Source organism: Poromitra crassiceps (assembly GCF_964638095.1).
Source record: "Poromitra crassiceps genome assembly, chromosome: 4".
Lineage (NCBI taxonomy): Eukaryota > Metazoa > Chordata > Actinopteri > Beryciformes > Melamphaidae > Poromitra > Poromitra crassiceps.
The window spans coordinates 76,643,236-76,659,508 of NC_139626.1; the positions used below are offsets into that span (position 1 = coordinate 76,643,236).

General features: G+C 41.2%; 1 protein-coding gene across 1 annotated transcript in view; it reads right to left on the reverse strand.

Moving 5' to 3' along the window:
• Positions 1–520: 520 nt before the first annotated feature.
• LOC310774397 (uncharacterized protein) overlaps positions 521–16,273 on the reverse strand; it is an 86,892-nt gene continuing 71,139 nt past the window's right edge. The window contains exons 2-8 of the mRNA XM_083634465.1: positions 13,277–13,364; positions 10,423–10,536; positions 5,073–5,094; positions 3,833–3,912; positions 2,815–2,898; positions 2,314–2,410; positions 521–1,565 (exon numbers count right to left, since the gene is read on the reverse strand). Coding sequence (XP_083490591.1) covers positions 1,526–1,565; positions 2,314–2,410; positions 2,815–2,898; positions 3,833–3,912; positions 5,073–5,094; positions 10,423–10,447 — 348 coding nt within the window. The 5' untranslated portion in view covers positions 10,448–10,536; positions 13,277–13,364 and the 3' untranslated portion in view covers positions 521–1,525. The remainder of the gene's footprint in view (positions 1,566–2,313; positions 2,411–2,814; positions 2,899–3,832; positions 3,913–5,072; positions 5,095–10,422; positions 10,537–13,276; positions 13,365–16,273) is intronic.

The following is a 16,273-nucleotide window of genomic DNA, read 5'->3' on the forward strand; positions in this document are numbered from 1 at the left end:
ACCAAATGTGATTCAATATGTTGTGGACCACATGTGGTTTTGGCACACGTTTTGGTTTTTCACATGTGATTCAACATGTGGTTGAAATGTTTAATTTCCATGTCCAACAACCACATGTGGTTCAAGATCACATGTGGGAATATTCACATGTGGTTGAAACACATGAACCTTCCAACATGTGATCTTGAACCACATGTGATTGTTGGGACATGTGTTACATGCCAATTGGAATAACATGTGAAAAACCAAAACACATTTCTCCAAAACCACATGTGGAAAACATAGAATCACACATGGTTTCAACATTACATGTGGGAATATTCCCATGTGGATGGAATAACATGAACAACAAATTCACATGTCCTAAGATCACATGTGGGAACATTCACATGTATTAGTAGACAACCACATGTGAATGATCCCTTCTTTGACACATTTTCCACATAATTTCAGATTACATACAATTTGACACATACCAGTAGGTTATTTGCAACACACAACACATGTACAAGAATAAAATTATCTTATTTATTAACAAAACTTCACCTTTTCATAACTGCATTTATCATACATCTCTAGAAAAGGGAGTGATTGACAGATCGCATGTACAGTGATCACGGAACAATTGCAGGTGAAGCTGCAGCTCTGATGGATGAAAAATAAAGATGGCAACAGCCACCACTTCAACTCCAAACGGGAGACCAAAATCAAAGGGAGTGATTGACAGATTGCATGTACAGTGATCATGGAACAATTGCAGGTGAAGCTGCAGCTCTGATGGATGAAAAATAAAGATGGCAACAGCCACTTTTTGGGGAGTTTAGCTCGATTGCCATTTTGTCCCCACTTACCCTAAATATACACTGTCTTTACGGTCACTCTCGATGCAGTATGGAGAGAGGGGTCATATTAAGCGATACAACAGTGGAGGCGGCACTACCGTTCAAAGGCAACAAAACACAGCGCCTAAAGCTCTATGCACATGTGTACATGTTGTGACTAGTTTATTCACCATGCTATGAAATAATAATCCATAGTTGCATGAAACATTATTTCCATAGTAAATCCATACCGGGTCACTTCCTTGTTTGTCTGTGGACAGCGCTTCCACGCATGCGTTATTTGCACATGCGCTGTACACCCGGCAGCGATGTTTACTAAATATTTATTTACCTCAAAAAATTGTTTTTCTGCATTTTGGATTAGTACCCGAGTCACAAGATGTACATAGAGCTTTTTGGCACTTTGTTTTGTTGCCTTTGAACGGCAGTACCGTTCTATCGCTAAATATGACCCCTCTCTCCATACTGCATCGAGAGTGACTGTAAAGACAGTGTATATTGGGGGGATATGGCAATCGAGCTAAACTCCCCAAAAAGTGGCCTATCCCTTTGTAATAACTATGCTAGGGTGTCATGTGAGCTTCTTGTGAGCCTTCAGAACTTGGGGCTGTCATGTCCCTTTCAGGGACAGCTTCCTGTGAGACTTCAGAACTTGGGGGTGTCATGTCCCTTTCAGGAACACTTTATCTGCCGCTGACAAGTCTTCTGATCTTGTTGGTTCCCCTGTGAAAATTTAAATATCATTAGAATAGCCCTGTGAAAATTTTAATATCATTAGAATAATCAAGGCAATTTCACAAACATACTGGGGTATTACAACCAAAACTAGGCAAACCTAGTGTAGTCCGGCTGTGAACTGAAACATTTGATTCAGGACTTTATATTCACAAATGGTCCCATAACTTACACAAAATCTATGATGCATAGAGCAACATTCTCAGAATTTTGGGCAACACCCTATGCCCTAAAACAGATGCTGTAAAATGTGCCATGGATAATGGATGGAGATGCAATAAATCCAACAGAAAATGCTACAACAGAATCTGTGCCCCTACGCCCCGACTACAATTACAGCTCTATTATGAAACGAATACAACCCTAACACTGCAGGGGAAAAAAGAGCGATACAGGCAGAGAGATACACCAGATATCAGACCAGAACACTAATTGAGCACAGATCGGCTCTTCTCCTTTCAGAGAGAGCCTGGAGATGCAAGGTTAGCCTTCTTCTAATGGCTTTTCGGCAGAGAGGATGATGCCTTGTGGCACATCCCCTCCACCCCTTCATGCTCAGAACGCCCACGAGTGGCAGGAAAATGTTTATCACATCACTGATGACATCACAATCGTGACAGACACCGCCAATTTTAATTAAGATATATCAATATAATATAAGCATGAATTAAGGTCAGGTTACATTCTATACGTTTTACACCCACTTTCAGTGATAGAGAAAACTAGAGAAACTTACTGTTCTTTGTCGCACTGCCTCACATCCTTCAACTTCTGGGCCATGCACTGTCTGATTAGAACCTCACTGGTGTTTGGGAACACAGCTTGCACTTGGTCTGTTGGAACAACAACAAAATACAAATTTACTTCAAGGTAAATTAAATTAAATAACTTAAGTTAACAAACAAAACAAAAAGACAGACCTCTTGACCAGAATATTTATTTTACACTATATTTTAGGCACTGTGTTTTGTTGACTTTGAGCCGCGATCCGCTTGGTCCTGTTTTAGTGCTGTCCATTTAACTACTGCACACCCCGACCCTCCAAACTGCACGGACAGTTGCTGTGAAGACGTGTATATCGATGTTTATTGGGGGCGATATGGAAAATTCGCTAAACTCCCCAAAAAGTGGCCTATCCATTTAAGTTTTTCAACTTATATCATCAAATGATGGTACTAACATGCATTGTCTGTGATCAGATTGCAATCCGATAGTGTGCTTGAAAACATTAGCATACCGTTGTTACAGAGATCACGGGTCCCAGGCTGCTCCGCCGTTTCATGGGGAAGGGGTGGGGTGGTGCTGGTGGAGGCAGCAGTGGCTTCAGGAGACGACAGGAGAGACAGAGGCAGAGGGAAAGACAGTAGAGAGGCAGAGAAGGAGACAGGGATAGAGGTAATTATCACCTGACACTAACATGCATTTTTTTTCTGAGATCAGACTGCAGCGCATCAGAGTCAAAGTAGCAAAAAATAAATATAAAAAAATATAAAAAATAAATAGATAAATGTATTTATTCCAAATCTATTTTTTTGACTAAATAATATTATATAGTATTTGTGTATTTAAATTAATATCCTTGCTTCTTTGTATACCACTATGCTGAGAACATCTGCACTATATTTGCAGAGCCTATTTGAATGTTGTGAGGTCTCCAGACCATAGTTCAAGCAGAAGGCCACTCACGCGTAATCCGATCTCAACGTGGTCAAAAAAATCCTAGTATGACGTCTGCTATGACGTCAAACATGACGTCAGTTAATCCTCATATATATAGCAAGGGTTCTACGTCACCTCTCTCTCTCTGGCCGATCATAGCAGCAGCAGCCCACGGCAGTCCATCTCCCTTGAAGCCGGCCTCCGAAGCGTTGTTTTGCCCCACCCACCTCCCCAGTCCACCACCAACGAGTCTTGACTCCCGATCCCCCACGGGGGGGGGATCTCCTAGCCCATGCAGGCGCCCTCCTCTGCCTCAAGAGCAGCGCCACTGGCCAATGGAGTCAAGCGCCAAAGCATTTGCCATGCACGCCGATTGCTAAATAAAGTTTGTCTAATCCTACCAACTGGCCTCTCCTGATTGAAGTTGTTTTTTAGTCACATTTGCAGGGTTCTCATACCTCCTCAAAATCAAATTCAAAGACTTTGCAAGGAATTTCCAGACCCAATTCTCTTAAATTTGAGGGCCGGGCAGAACTTTCAAAATAATGTAATGAGAACCATGTGCTGATTTTGTAAGGACTAAATAAGGACCCTACCGTTGTTGGGAGAGGGGACAGGGTCCCAGTCCGCTCCGGCACTTCGTGTGTGGGTGGGTTGGTGGTGGAGACGGCAGTGGCTTCAGGAGACGACGGGAGACACAGGCAGAGAGAGAGAGAGGAAAGAGAGACACAGAGGAGAGAGAGAGGCAGAGACAGGGATAGAGGCCATTGACGCCTGGCGTATTTTCTGTGATCAGATTGCAATCGGATAGTGCTTGACCACATTAACCTGATTTAATTTACACCTGGTAATAATGTATCTCCAGTGTTCACATTGAAATCAGGTAAGCTCCATAGCATAGAGCAGTAGAAAAACTGCAGTGACTGTTGTTGTATGTGGATTGAGAGGATGCATTGCATGTACACGTGTTCAATGTGGTCACAATTAGAGATGCAACGGTATGAGTTTTTGATATTGGTATGATAACCTTGGACAAAAATACCACGGTTTCACGGTATCGCGGACCTTTATGTGTTATTGTGAAATCTGGCAACAAAAAAATAGCCTACGTAATTTTTTTTTGCGGTTGAACCAAATGCATTTTATTTTATTTAATCTAATTAACTCATGTAAAATTAAAACACACATGCTTATCTTTTGTCAAATCGGATTGGACACTGGACATAAATGATTGTTTCAATGTTAATGCGCGCACACACACACACACACACACACACTTATTCATATCCAAAAGTACTATAGGGCAAATATTAGAGATCCAGATATTTTTGAAGAAAGTTGCTGTACAGCACAGTCTATGATAGAACAGACACTGGATGCTTGTGTGTATCCATCCTCACTCTGTCTTGGGGACGTTTAGCCTACACCCTTACTTTCAAGTGGTCAAGCACTACCCGATTGCAATCTGATCACATCTGATCACAGAAAACACATGTTAATGCCAGGTGTAAATGGCCACATAGAGACAGAGGGGGATAGATATGATGGGCACCACTGCTAATTATTTAGCTAAAGCTAGCTACAGCAGGGTTCATACAGACATCACATTACAAGATTACATTTAAAGACTTTCAAGTACTCTTTCAAGCACTTGGTTTGGAAATAGGCTATTTTCAAGGTGCAGTACTTGATCCCCCCCTCAAAATCAAAGCACTTCAAGGAACCCTGTTACAGTGAATAAAACAAGTATAGCTACACATTCACTTACACTATAGGCAGCACACTGCATTAGAGGGGATTTAGAACCACAACCCTTATGATATTAACAGAACTTACCACAATGTATCCAGAGGTTGCACTGCAAGAGAAAAGGAAAATTCAATCTTTAGCAAGCTAACTTTTGACAAAGTCAGGCCTTAACAATAAAAGTAACAAACAGCACTTGCCAGATTATGTTTCCACATATTTTCCTTAGCATGGGAAGCTGCCAGCTAGCTCACGTTTTATTTTCTGTGTGCTGGAGGCATTTTCATGGCACAATTGTGTCAAACAATGCACTGTTAGCAGCATGCAATGCAGACCTTAGCTAACGTTGCACTAATAGACTACTGTTGCTCACGGAGGAAGAAAAAAGCATTGTATCTATGAATGGCAGGCTTACTACATGCTGCATAGCTTACGTTAGCTAACAGCTAGCTAACAGCAATTCCCACACAACTAACATTAAGCTAACTAACGCTAGCGAACTGTGATAACAATACCATGACCTCAACCACGAGTGCTCGTCTTATTTCCTTCAAAGCCCTTCAACCAAACCATGTAACGCTAGGTTAAGCTAACGTGATAGCCTAGCTACTTCAAACCAAGTTATTCTGTGCAGCTGGGGCTAGCATGCAGTAAACGTTAGATGCCCTAAACCAAACCATAGCAGTTGTTTTTTAACATTTAGCACGCAATGCAGACAATATATATAACATGCGCCATGTCGCCATCCAGGCGTTGTTGCTCGCTGAGACAAGAAAACTGCATTTTAATACATGACAGGCCTGACATATGCTACTGTTACAGGTCTCGGGCTGAGATCCCATAAACAGGTAACATCCTGTAAAAACAGGAGAAGGAATGAGACACGGACAAGGTGCTATGTTTACTTGCAGCTCCGCTCATCACAATTTATTTTATATTGTGCAAAATATATCTTTTTTTCTTTCTCTTTGTATTTTGTTTCCATATTTCAATGTTACTGTAACAATTCACATTTTCATCATATCCAAAAATATCATCAAAACAGGCTATAGTCACAATCTTATTCACATTCAAAATAAACAAACATTTTCCATGTTCCATTTCCTGAGTTAAATCAGTGTACTAAGGCATGAATAAATCCTCATTCAGTCTATAAAGTTAGCTAATGTTTCATTTACCACTACATTCCCACATTAGGCTACTAAGAAATGCAGAATCTCTAGGTTTTAACCTCTCATAGTGCAAATAAATAAACGAAATTAACAGTACTAGCAACTACACATTGCTACTATGGCTGTGCCATTTCAATGAGAACATATGAGCTGACTTACAAAAACGAACTTTTAACAGTGCTTCTAAATTCTAACTAACATCACCACATATTCACTAAAACAGTTGTGTTCCCAAAACAATAATGCTTTACCAAAAACGAAATGTGCTGGAGCTTAAAACCTAAGACCTGTTTGGCTTTTACCATGTTTAGAAAGAAACGTTTACAGCCGGCGCCATTTTGCATCACGTTACAGTACAAACAAAAACGTTTTTCTACTTGTTCACAAAACCATCTAAATGCAGTCATTACACTTGCAAAATCGATCTACTACTTAGTTTAAATGTTAAGCAACGTGTATGTGCAGTTGTACAAGTGTTAATACTTTACCAACCTGTAAAAACAGGAGAAGGAATGAGACACGGACAAGGTGCTATGTTTACTTGCAGCTCCGCTCATCACAATGAGGAAGCCAACGAGAGTCCGCTTGTAAAAACAAAGAGGGTCCGTCCGAGAAGCGCACCAAGTCACACTGCCCCCTGTTGGCAACACCGAAAACTCCAAAGTGAATTAAATCCTGTCATTTCACTAACAGGCTATAGATGACCCTTATGGCTGATTTTAGATTTTTCCCCTAACAGAAATAACATTGTACAAATAAAAATATATACACAACTACATAAATGTGACAATACATTGTGTGGGTGTCACACTACGTTAGCTAGCTAGATGCTAACGTTAGCTGTCGTCTATTCTGAGCTGACTGAGCCCATTACGTTAGCTGTCGTCTGTCTGGCCGAGTTGTTTTAACCTAAAATGAATGGCCAGTTTTGAAGAAAAACGTTACCAGTATGTAAAAATGTTTTGTCCTTACCTCAGACCTCAATGGCCTTCACTCAGCACGGGACACCAGTGCCGTGCGACTGGTGCAACCATATATCTATGGGTGCAACTGCGGAGTGTGTTAAAAAGAATTGGAGGGAAATTAACAGATACTTTTATTCTCCGTTGTCAACACTGCGCATGCGCATGGATGTTTGATCTAATACTAGAGACTTGATGAAAACCACAAATTAAAGACTGATATCCCGCTGCCACTTTACGTTGTATCCGACAATAAAAAATGGTTCAACCATAAATATGAATAAAAAACTTTATATTAGATTATCAAATTATTAATTTTCAGCTATTGGAGTGGATACAATTAAAATTGAATGAAAAGCTGCATGCTTTTGTTTTATCAGTGCACACATTAAATTCTCACATGTGGAAAATGTTATTCACATGTGAATAAAGCATAATCACATGTGCGATTGCACGTTTCACATGTGACTTTGACACATGTAAAATTATCACATGTGGAAAATGTCTTTCACATGTGAATAAATCATAATCACATGTGAGATTGCAAGTTTCACATGTGACATTGACACACATAACATTTTCACATGTGGAAAATGTCATTCACATGTGAATAAATCATAATCACATGTGAGATTGCATGTTTCACATGTGACTTTGACACACATAACATTTTCACATGTGGAAAATGTCTTTCACATGTGAATAAATCATAATCACATGTGAGATTGCATGTTTCACATGTGACTTTGACACACATTAAATTCTCACATGTGGAAAATGTTATTCACATGTGAATAAAGCATAATCACATGTGCGATTGCACGTTTCACATGTGACTTTGACACATGTAAAATTATCACATGTGGAAAATGTCTTTCACATGTGAATAAATCATAATCACATGTGAGATTGCAAGTTTCACATGTGACATTGACACACATAACATTTTCATATGTGGAAAATGTCATTCACATGTGAATAAATCATAATCACATGTGAGATTGCATGTTTCACATGTGACTTTGACACACATAAAATTATCACATGTGGAAAATGTCTTTCACATGTGAATAAATCATAATCACATGTGAGATTGTATGTTTCACATGTGACTTTGACACACATTAAATTCTCACATGTGGACAATGTTATTCACATGTGAATAAATCATAATCACATGTCAGATTGCACGTTTCACATGTGACTTTGACACACGTAAAATTATCACATGTGGAAAATGTCTTTCACATGTGAATAAATCATAATCACATGTGAGATTGCAAGTTTCACATGTGACATTGACACACATAACATTTTCACACGTGGAAAATGTCATTCACATGTGAATAAATCATAATCACATGTGAGATTGCATGTTTCACATGTGACTTTGACACACATAAAATTATCAGATGTGGAAAATGTCTTTCACATGTAAATAAATCATAATCACACGTGAGATTGCATGTGTCACATGTGACTTTGACACACATTCAATTCTCACATGTGGAAAATGTTATTCACATGTGAATAAATCATAATCACATGTGAGATTGCACGTTTCACATGTGACTTTGACACACGTAAAATTATCACATGTGGAAAATGTTATTCACATGTGAATAAATCATAATCACATGTGAGATTGCAAGTTTCACATGTGACTTTGACACACATTATACTTTCACATGTGAACGTTTTTATTTCACATGTGAATAAAGCATAATCACATGTGAGATTGCAGGTTTCACATGTGACTTTGACACACATTATATTTTCACATGTGGAATATTTCATTTCACATGTGAGATTGCACGTTTCACATGTGAAAGTGAGTTTTCACATGTGAAATGGAAGATTTCACATGTGAATTACATGTGACTTTTTCGTAAGGGTAAGGAATCCATTCTACCGACCATGTCATGCTAGCTTGTCAGGAAGGTAGCTAAATAACACCAAAGTTAGGCAAAATCTTGGCAAGGGAAAAAACATTTTCAAAGGGGTCCTCTTTTTCACAGCCTAATGTTGGCAGGTGTGTGTGTGTGTGTGTGTGTGTGTGTGTGTGTGTGTGTGTGTGTGTGTGTGTGTGTGTGTGTGTGTCCGTGTGTGTCCATTTTGAACAAGCTTGCTGGGACTCCGGCCCAGTATTGTGTTGTGTGTGTAAGGTCTGTGTTCTGGGGAGTTCCCAGCAGCATACACTCCCAGTTTGAAGTCGATCAGATGAATGGTTCTCAAGATAAACCCCTCTTTGTGTTGCCAGTAGGTGGCATTATGCCGAATTGCATGAAATTCAGCACTGCACTCGGATGGGCCCCCCTTAGCACACTGCCCAAGTTATGAAGTTGTTCCGACGAATGGTTTTCAAGATAAAGCACTTTTTGTGTTTCCAGTAGGTGGTGCTATGATGAATTGCACGAAATTCGGCACTGCACTCCATTAGGTCCCACTAAGCGCACTCCCCAAGCTTGAAGTCGATCGGACAAACGGTTCTCGAGATAAACCGATTTTTGTGTTTGCCAGTAGGTGGCGCTATGATAAATAGCACGAAATTTGGCACTGCACCCTGTCGGGTTCCCAGCAGCGCACTCCCTAAGTTTGAAGTCGATTGGACTCCATCAGGTCCATTGAAGCCAGCGGTGCCCACATTTCTTTTATTTTGTTATTTTTTGGGGGGGCGGGGGGTGGTTGGCCATTTTCTGCCTTTATTTGATAGGACAGTAGGCAGACAGGAAAGGTGGGGAGTTTGAGGGGATGACATGTGGCAAAGGACCTCGGGTACATGCGCTCTCTCCTGCTGCATCCTGATAGAAACATTATGAACATTGTGAAGGTATCTGTTTTTATGAAGAAGACAATTTCATGTTTTCATTAATCCTAAAATCCAGAGGAAATAGTATATAGAGTCGAATATAGTAATTTTTTCGGACCAATCTATATCTGATCTATCTCTCTATCTATCTATCTATCTATCTATCAATCTATCTATCTATCTATCTATCTATCTCTCTCTCTATCTATCTATCTATCTATCTATCTATCTATCTATCTATCTATCTATCTATCTATCTATCTCTCTATCTCTCTATCTATCTATCTATATCTGATCGATCTATCTATCTATCTATATCTGATGACTGTGAATCTGACAACAGTATAAATATAGATGCATATGGAGCCAGAGTGTGCGACACATTTTTCTACTTAAGTTAACTTCCAGTGGTCTGCACCTTACCACAGCCTTTGATGTGCGACTGTGTGTTACTTTTCCTTGGATGTGAATCTGACAACAGCATCTGAAATAAATACCTTTGATCAGTAGACTGCTGTCCATCTTTGAAGTTCAAAGGCTGAGGCAGAGACCGATCACTCTTCATGGACACACAGCTGGGCTCAGGGGAGTCTGCTCTGTCCTGCTGGATCCTGAGAGAAACATTATGAACATTGTGAAGGTATCTTTAAAGGACGGCTTTTCCGTGGGGGATATGAATATATATTAAATCTCACGCCCCTAAGGTTTTCGAATCCGTTGAAATTTTTGAAATTGGAGCTTCACTGCCAGAGATATCAACCGAAATCCACTCTGTGTGGGGGGGGGGCGGTGCGGGTGCGGGGACTCGAAATCCTACATTTCCCACAATGCACTGGGCTCGCGTGGCCTTCGTTTCCATGCCCACCCCTCAGGCATTTGGCTGATATCAAACTCCAGTAGGTGGCGGTAATGCACATATATGTTTGCCAACCGCCATAAAACTCAAAGAAGAAGAAGAAGAAGGCTTTGACAATAAAACATATAGAGAAGAAGAAAAAATCGAAAATAATCTGTCCGTGCTTCCGTCCCCGAGATCGGTTTCTTTGCAAGGAACTATGGAAAGCTAATATTAGCTACAGCAGGCTATGCGGTTGAAAAAGATGGCTGCCTTTTGTTTTTGTTCCAGACCTCTGAAGGGGCGTGGAGGACCTCTAGAGGCGGGACCATGGCTCACAACAATTGTAGTTCATAGGTCCTCGACTTCCGCAAGGCTGGACTTGACATGGAAATAATGTGAGAGATGCTTGATATCTCTGGCTGTAAACCTCCAATTTCAAAAATTTCAACGGATTCGAAAACCTTAGGGGCGTGAGATTTAATGTATATTCATATCCCCCACGGAAAAGCCGTCCTTTAAGAAGAAGGCAATTTCAAGTTTTATTTAAACCTAAAATACAGAGAAAATAATTACTTATTATTAATTACCATTAATAATAATGACTATAATTACTATTAACCCTGCAGGAGTAGCCGGATTGGGCCGATTTTCGGAAATATTGCGACATTTGGGAAACATCACAATTTTGAACATTTACTTTCAGAGGCTGCAGCAGGCTCAGTTTTAAAGCCATTGTGAAGTTTCTGGTATCATATGAAACTAGAAGACTTAAGGAATCGATTCTACCGACCATGTCATGATAGCTTGTCAGGAAGGTAGCTAAATAACACCAAAGTTAGGCAAAATTTTGGCAAGGGAAACATTTTTTTTCCAAAGGGGTCCTCTTTTTCACAGCCTAATGTTGGCAGGTGTGTGTGTGTGTGTGTGTGTGGGTGTGTGTGGGTGTGTGTGTGAGTGTCCGTGTGTGTCCATTTTGAACAAGCTTGTAGCCTTATATTGTTATTTAGCCCTTCTGCTGCTATGGTTAAGTCAGCACATTTTATTTTATGTGTGGGGGGTGGTATATGCAGTGGAAGTGGTCTCTGGGAAATTTGGTTGGGTACGTAGGGCTACTTGGTTGGAAAAGTTTGGGAACCATGCACTAGATTATCAGGCCGCTGCGCAGCCTTCAAATCTAGTTTTCTGGAACTCCGGCCCAGTATTGTGTTGTGTGTGTAAGGTCTGTGTTCTTGGGAGTTCCCAGCAGCATACACTCTCAGTTTGAAGTCGATCAGATGAATGATTCTCAAGATAAACCACTTTTTGTGTTGCCAGTAGGTGGCATTATGCCGAATTGCATGAAATTCAGCACTGCACTCTGACGGGTCGCCCTAAGCACACTGCCCAAGTTATGAAGTTGTTCCGATGAATGGTTTTCAAGATAAAGCACGTTTTGTGTTGTGTGCTAACCAGAGTGATTTCTGTCACCAATGACCCAACATTCAACATGTTGAATCGGCCAAATTGAATCGGCCAGAAAAGCCACCGACAAAGTCGACCACACCACAAATACTAGAGCGAGAGATGCCCAGACATGGCTGACGGCCGACTGTCGGCTTCTTGTGTCCTTTAGGCGTTTTTCAATAATATCGAATTTCGCAATATTTTTCACAACATCGAATATAGTAATTTTTGCACCATTTTGATCGGATTAATTCTATAGAGATCAATTGATCTATCTACCTACCTATCTATCTATCTATCTATATCTGATGACTGTGAATCTGATAACAGCATCTGTTATAATCAGTTTTAAATAAATACCTTTTATCAGTAGACTGCTGTCCATCTTTGAAGTTCAAAGGCTGAGTGAGTGTGTGTGTGTGTGTGTGTGTGTGTGTGTGTGTGTGTGTGTGTGTGTGTGTGTGGCATCTAGACTGGCCAATGGAGCGTGACGTAGGGCTGCATCCCCCAAAAGTTGTATCTCCCTGAACTCTCTCGCCGTACGACCTATGTGTGTTTTTCACGCATACCCTGCCTCGCCCACTGTCGGACCCCATTGACTATGAATGGAGCACGGAGGGGGGGGCAATGCGAGCGTCAGATTGTGTCTGAATGAGCCCTAAATCATCTGTTTCGAGAATATACTCAACCTCCTACAATTTGCTTATAAATCGCACAGGGGGACAGAGGACACGCCTCTCACTATGATGGACCAAATAGCCAGACACCTACAACAATCAAAAGCATTTTGAATCTTGATTGATTTGAGCTCGGCTTCTAACACTATGCAAATTGACACACATTTAGAACTCTTACTCCAGCCAGGTCACTATAATGTATGACATCATCAGTGGGACAGACAGAGCCCGAACAAACAGAGCCCCAGCTCCCATTTATACTGATGATTTGGGAGAAGCCAATGACAAATTTACTTTCTTAGTAATGCTAACAGACTAATGATGTCACTGCTGAGCTGTAATGATGTTACTGCTGAGCTCGAATGATGTCATGGACAGAGATCCTCATCTTACCTCTTAGCTTTGGTCGGGCTGTCATGTTCCCCAGACAGAGACAGCCGCTCCTCTCTCAACTCACACTCACTCATAGTAGAGCCAACACCTTTATATACACACACACACACACACACACACACACACACACACACACACACACACACACACACACACACACACACACACACACACACACACACACACACAGTTAGCTGGACTCAGTCATTACAACAAGCTTTCAAGATTGAAGATGATTTGAACAGCCATAGTGAGTAAACATGTTACAAAGGAGGAATGTGTCTTTGTGCAGTATGCAACACAGCAATCACAGCAATAACAGAATATGGAGCAGACAGAAAGACAATCTTCAAATTATTAATTATAAAGTGCAAAGTAAAAGTCTTAAAGTAACATAGTAAATTACCATGTAATTAATAGTGCTGCATGATTAATCTAATCACAATCGCGATGTCAGCACGTGCGATTACATAACCGCAAAAGTGTGCGATTATTTTTATTTTTTTCACATCTTTTTGAGTGTGTGTGTGTGTGTGTCTGTGTGTGTGTGTGTGTGTGTGTGCCTCCTCTAAACTAACGTTACACGCGACGCAGCAAACACGTTTCTCTGCCATCACACTGGGCATCAACACTAGCGGGAGATTTCTCCCATGCACTCCCGCAAATAAGTAATGTTATGCGCAGCAAGGTTACATCTTACTGAGAGGGAGAGAGAGAACATCCATAATCTCTAACAGCAAGCTATGCTAATGACTAGCCGTTCAGAAACGCATGTAAACAGCCGTGTGATTAGTGAGAACGTCAGTAAAATAAGGAGAGAGTGGCAGGTGCTTATGCAGAACTAGTGCACGATTTTAAGTGCGCAGTGGGTAATTACCTGCTGTGATGAAGAATATAGCGAGATTAACAAGGACGGTTGATAGCGGCAAAACACTGTCGCAGCTGCAAACAGCAGCACCTCCAGGCTTCAACTAGCCTGTCACATGACGGCTTCATGGTCCCTCGATAAAGTCTGCAGATGCACGTTACCTCTCTCTAAAGAAGCGTCACGTGAGTGTGGCGTTTAATAAGGCCATCTGTCGCTACAAAAAAAATAAACGGGGTGTATTGTAGCCCGGTGGATTTGCGCCGGTCTGGCCGGAAGTGTAATCTGAGTGCGGAGCTGTGATTGAGGCAATAAGAGGCACCTGTTGACGATCCGCGGCTGTCAGACTGGGCTTGGTCGCCTCCGCGAAGGGTTGGGATCCCGCACGTTGTGATGTCCTGATTGGACTCGGCTGCATTTAGCAGTTACAGCCAGCGGCCCAGCGGCATATTGAGCAGCTTGCGAGGCTGCGACGGGCTGACGACAGCGTGTGCTGTGTTTGGGGTAAGTCCCTGGCCTGGTCCATATGTTATGTTGAAGCGTCATTGTCCGGCGTTGCAAACTAATAATTTAATGAAGGGATCTCTTTGTAGGAGAGCGGGCCCAGTGTCGGAGAGGCGTCTGGCCTTAATTCCTTCTGTGTGTGTGTGTGTGCCGGTGGACCACCTGTACAAGGTATATATAATGTGTTGCCTGTATTTTGGAGGGAGGGTGGTTTGCTGTTCACATACCTGGTGTTAATTAATGTGAATTTGTGTTTGTTTTATAGGGCTCTTTGAGCAGGTGCAACATACAGTGTGGCAATAGGGGGGGAAAACAGAGGTGGGTTTAAATATATGTTATGTGTTAATGTGGGGAATCAATGATATATTTTATGTGTTAATGTGGGGAATTAATGATGTTTTCTCCCATTTGGGTTGCAGTGAGTGGGGCCACTGCCTTGGTTGTTTATGTTCGTTTGGTGTGTTCTTTTTACTGTCATCCTGTACTGCCATAATCAACCTGTGCTGTTGTGCTGAGCGCTGTTTTAATTAACCAAACAACCTTCTTCTAAATAAAGATTGCTATTTTTTATATATTACTCTGCTTCCTAGTATTTGTGCCTTAACGGTGTCTGAACCTGCGGTCTGTGGTATTCAGCTGCCACAGTATCATTGTATTACTCTACAGACATGTAACTAACTTTGCAGTCTGAGCCATGTGCTGTAACACAGTGCAGTTTGTATTTTTCTGGTGTTTCTTTTTTACATGTTTGGGAGAGGCAAATGTCTCAAAATGTTTTTTTTTTGTAAAGATAATTTTATTTCAAATTGTTTTATTTATTTAGTTTTAATATATTTTAAATTGTAACATATTTCATGTATTTTAGTCTGTGATAAGTGAAACCGTGGTATTTTTGTCCAAGGTTATCATACCGTCAAAAACTCATGCCGGGACATCCCTATACCATTTGTTTATTATAGCCTATCGCAATCACAATCGCAAATCGCAATATTGTCCACCATAATCGCTAATCGCACCTTTCCCCCACTAGTAATTAATAAGTCCATGTAAAATGTCCAGTAAGTCCTTAACACATTGAGTGCCACAGCGTTTTCTCTGTTTTCTCAGACTCCGTTTTTGCCCGGATCCCAGCGCAACAAGGAAATGCCAAACGTGACTGAACGAAAAGGTTTGGCCGTTCGGCTTCGGGTGCTGGCTTTCTGGCAGGGAATCGTGTGGAGAAACTATATGCAGACAGATAGATAGAAGCAGAAGAGCTCAGTTGTGGGCGTGGATGCAGCCAACTTTCAGCTGCAGACAGAGCAATCTATACGGCTCTGGCTGCAGCATGCATCGGTTTCCCCTTTGATCACGTCTTTCCCTGCTTTCTCCTGCACAAAGTAAAGGATCTGAGGTGGGTGGCGCAGCTCCCGTGTCGATTTTTAAGGTGGCGCCGTGTGATCCCTTGAAGGGATTCATGCTCACTGGCTAGGTACGACCTTAAACAGCAGAATTATGGAATAATATTAATTATGATTTTAGGACGTCCACAGACGTCCTTGGCACTCCTCGTTACTTTTTTTTAGGACGTCCACAGACGTCCTTGGCACTCAATGTGTTAAGGAACACTCCGCCGATTTTAAATCAGT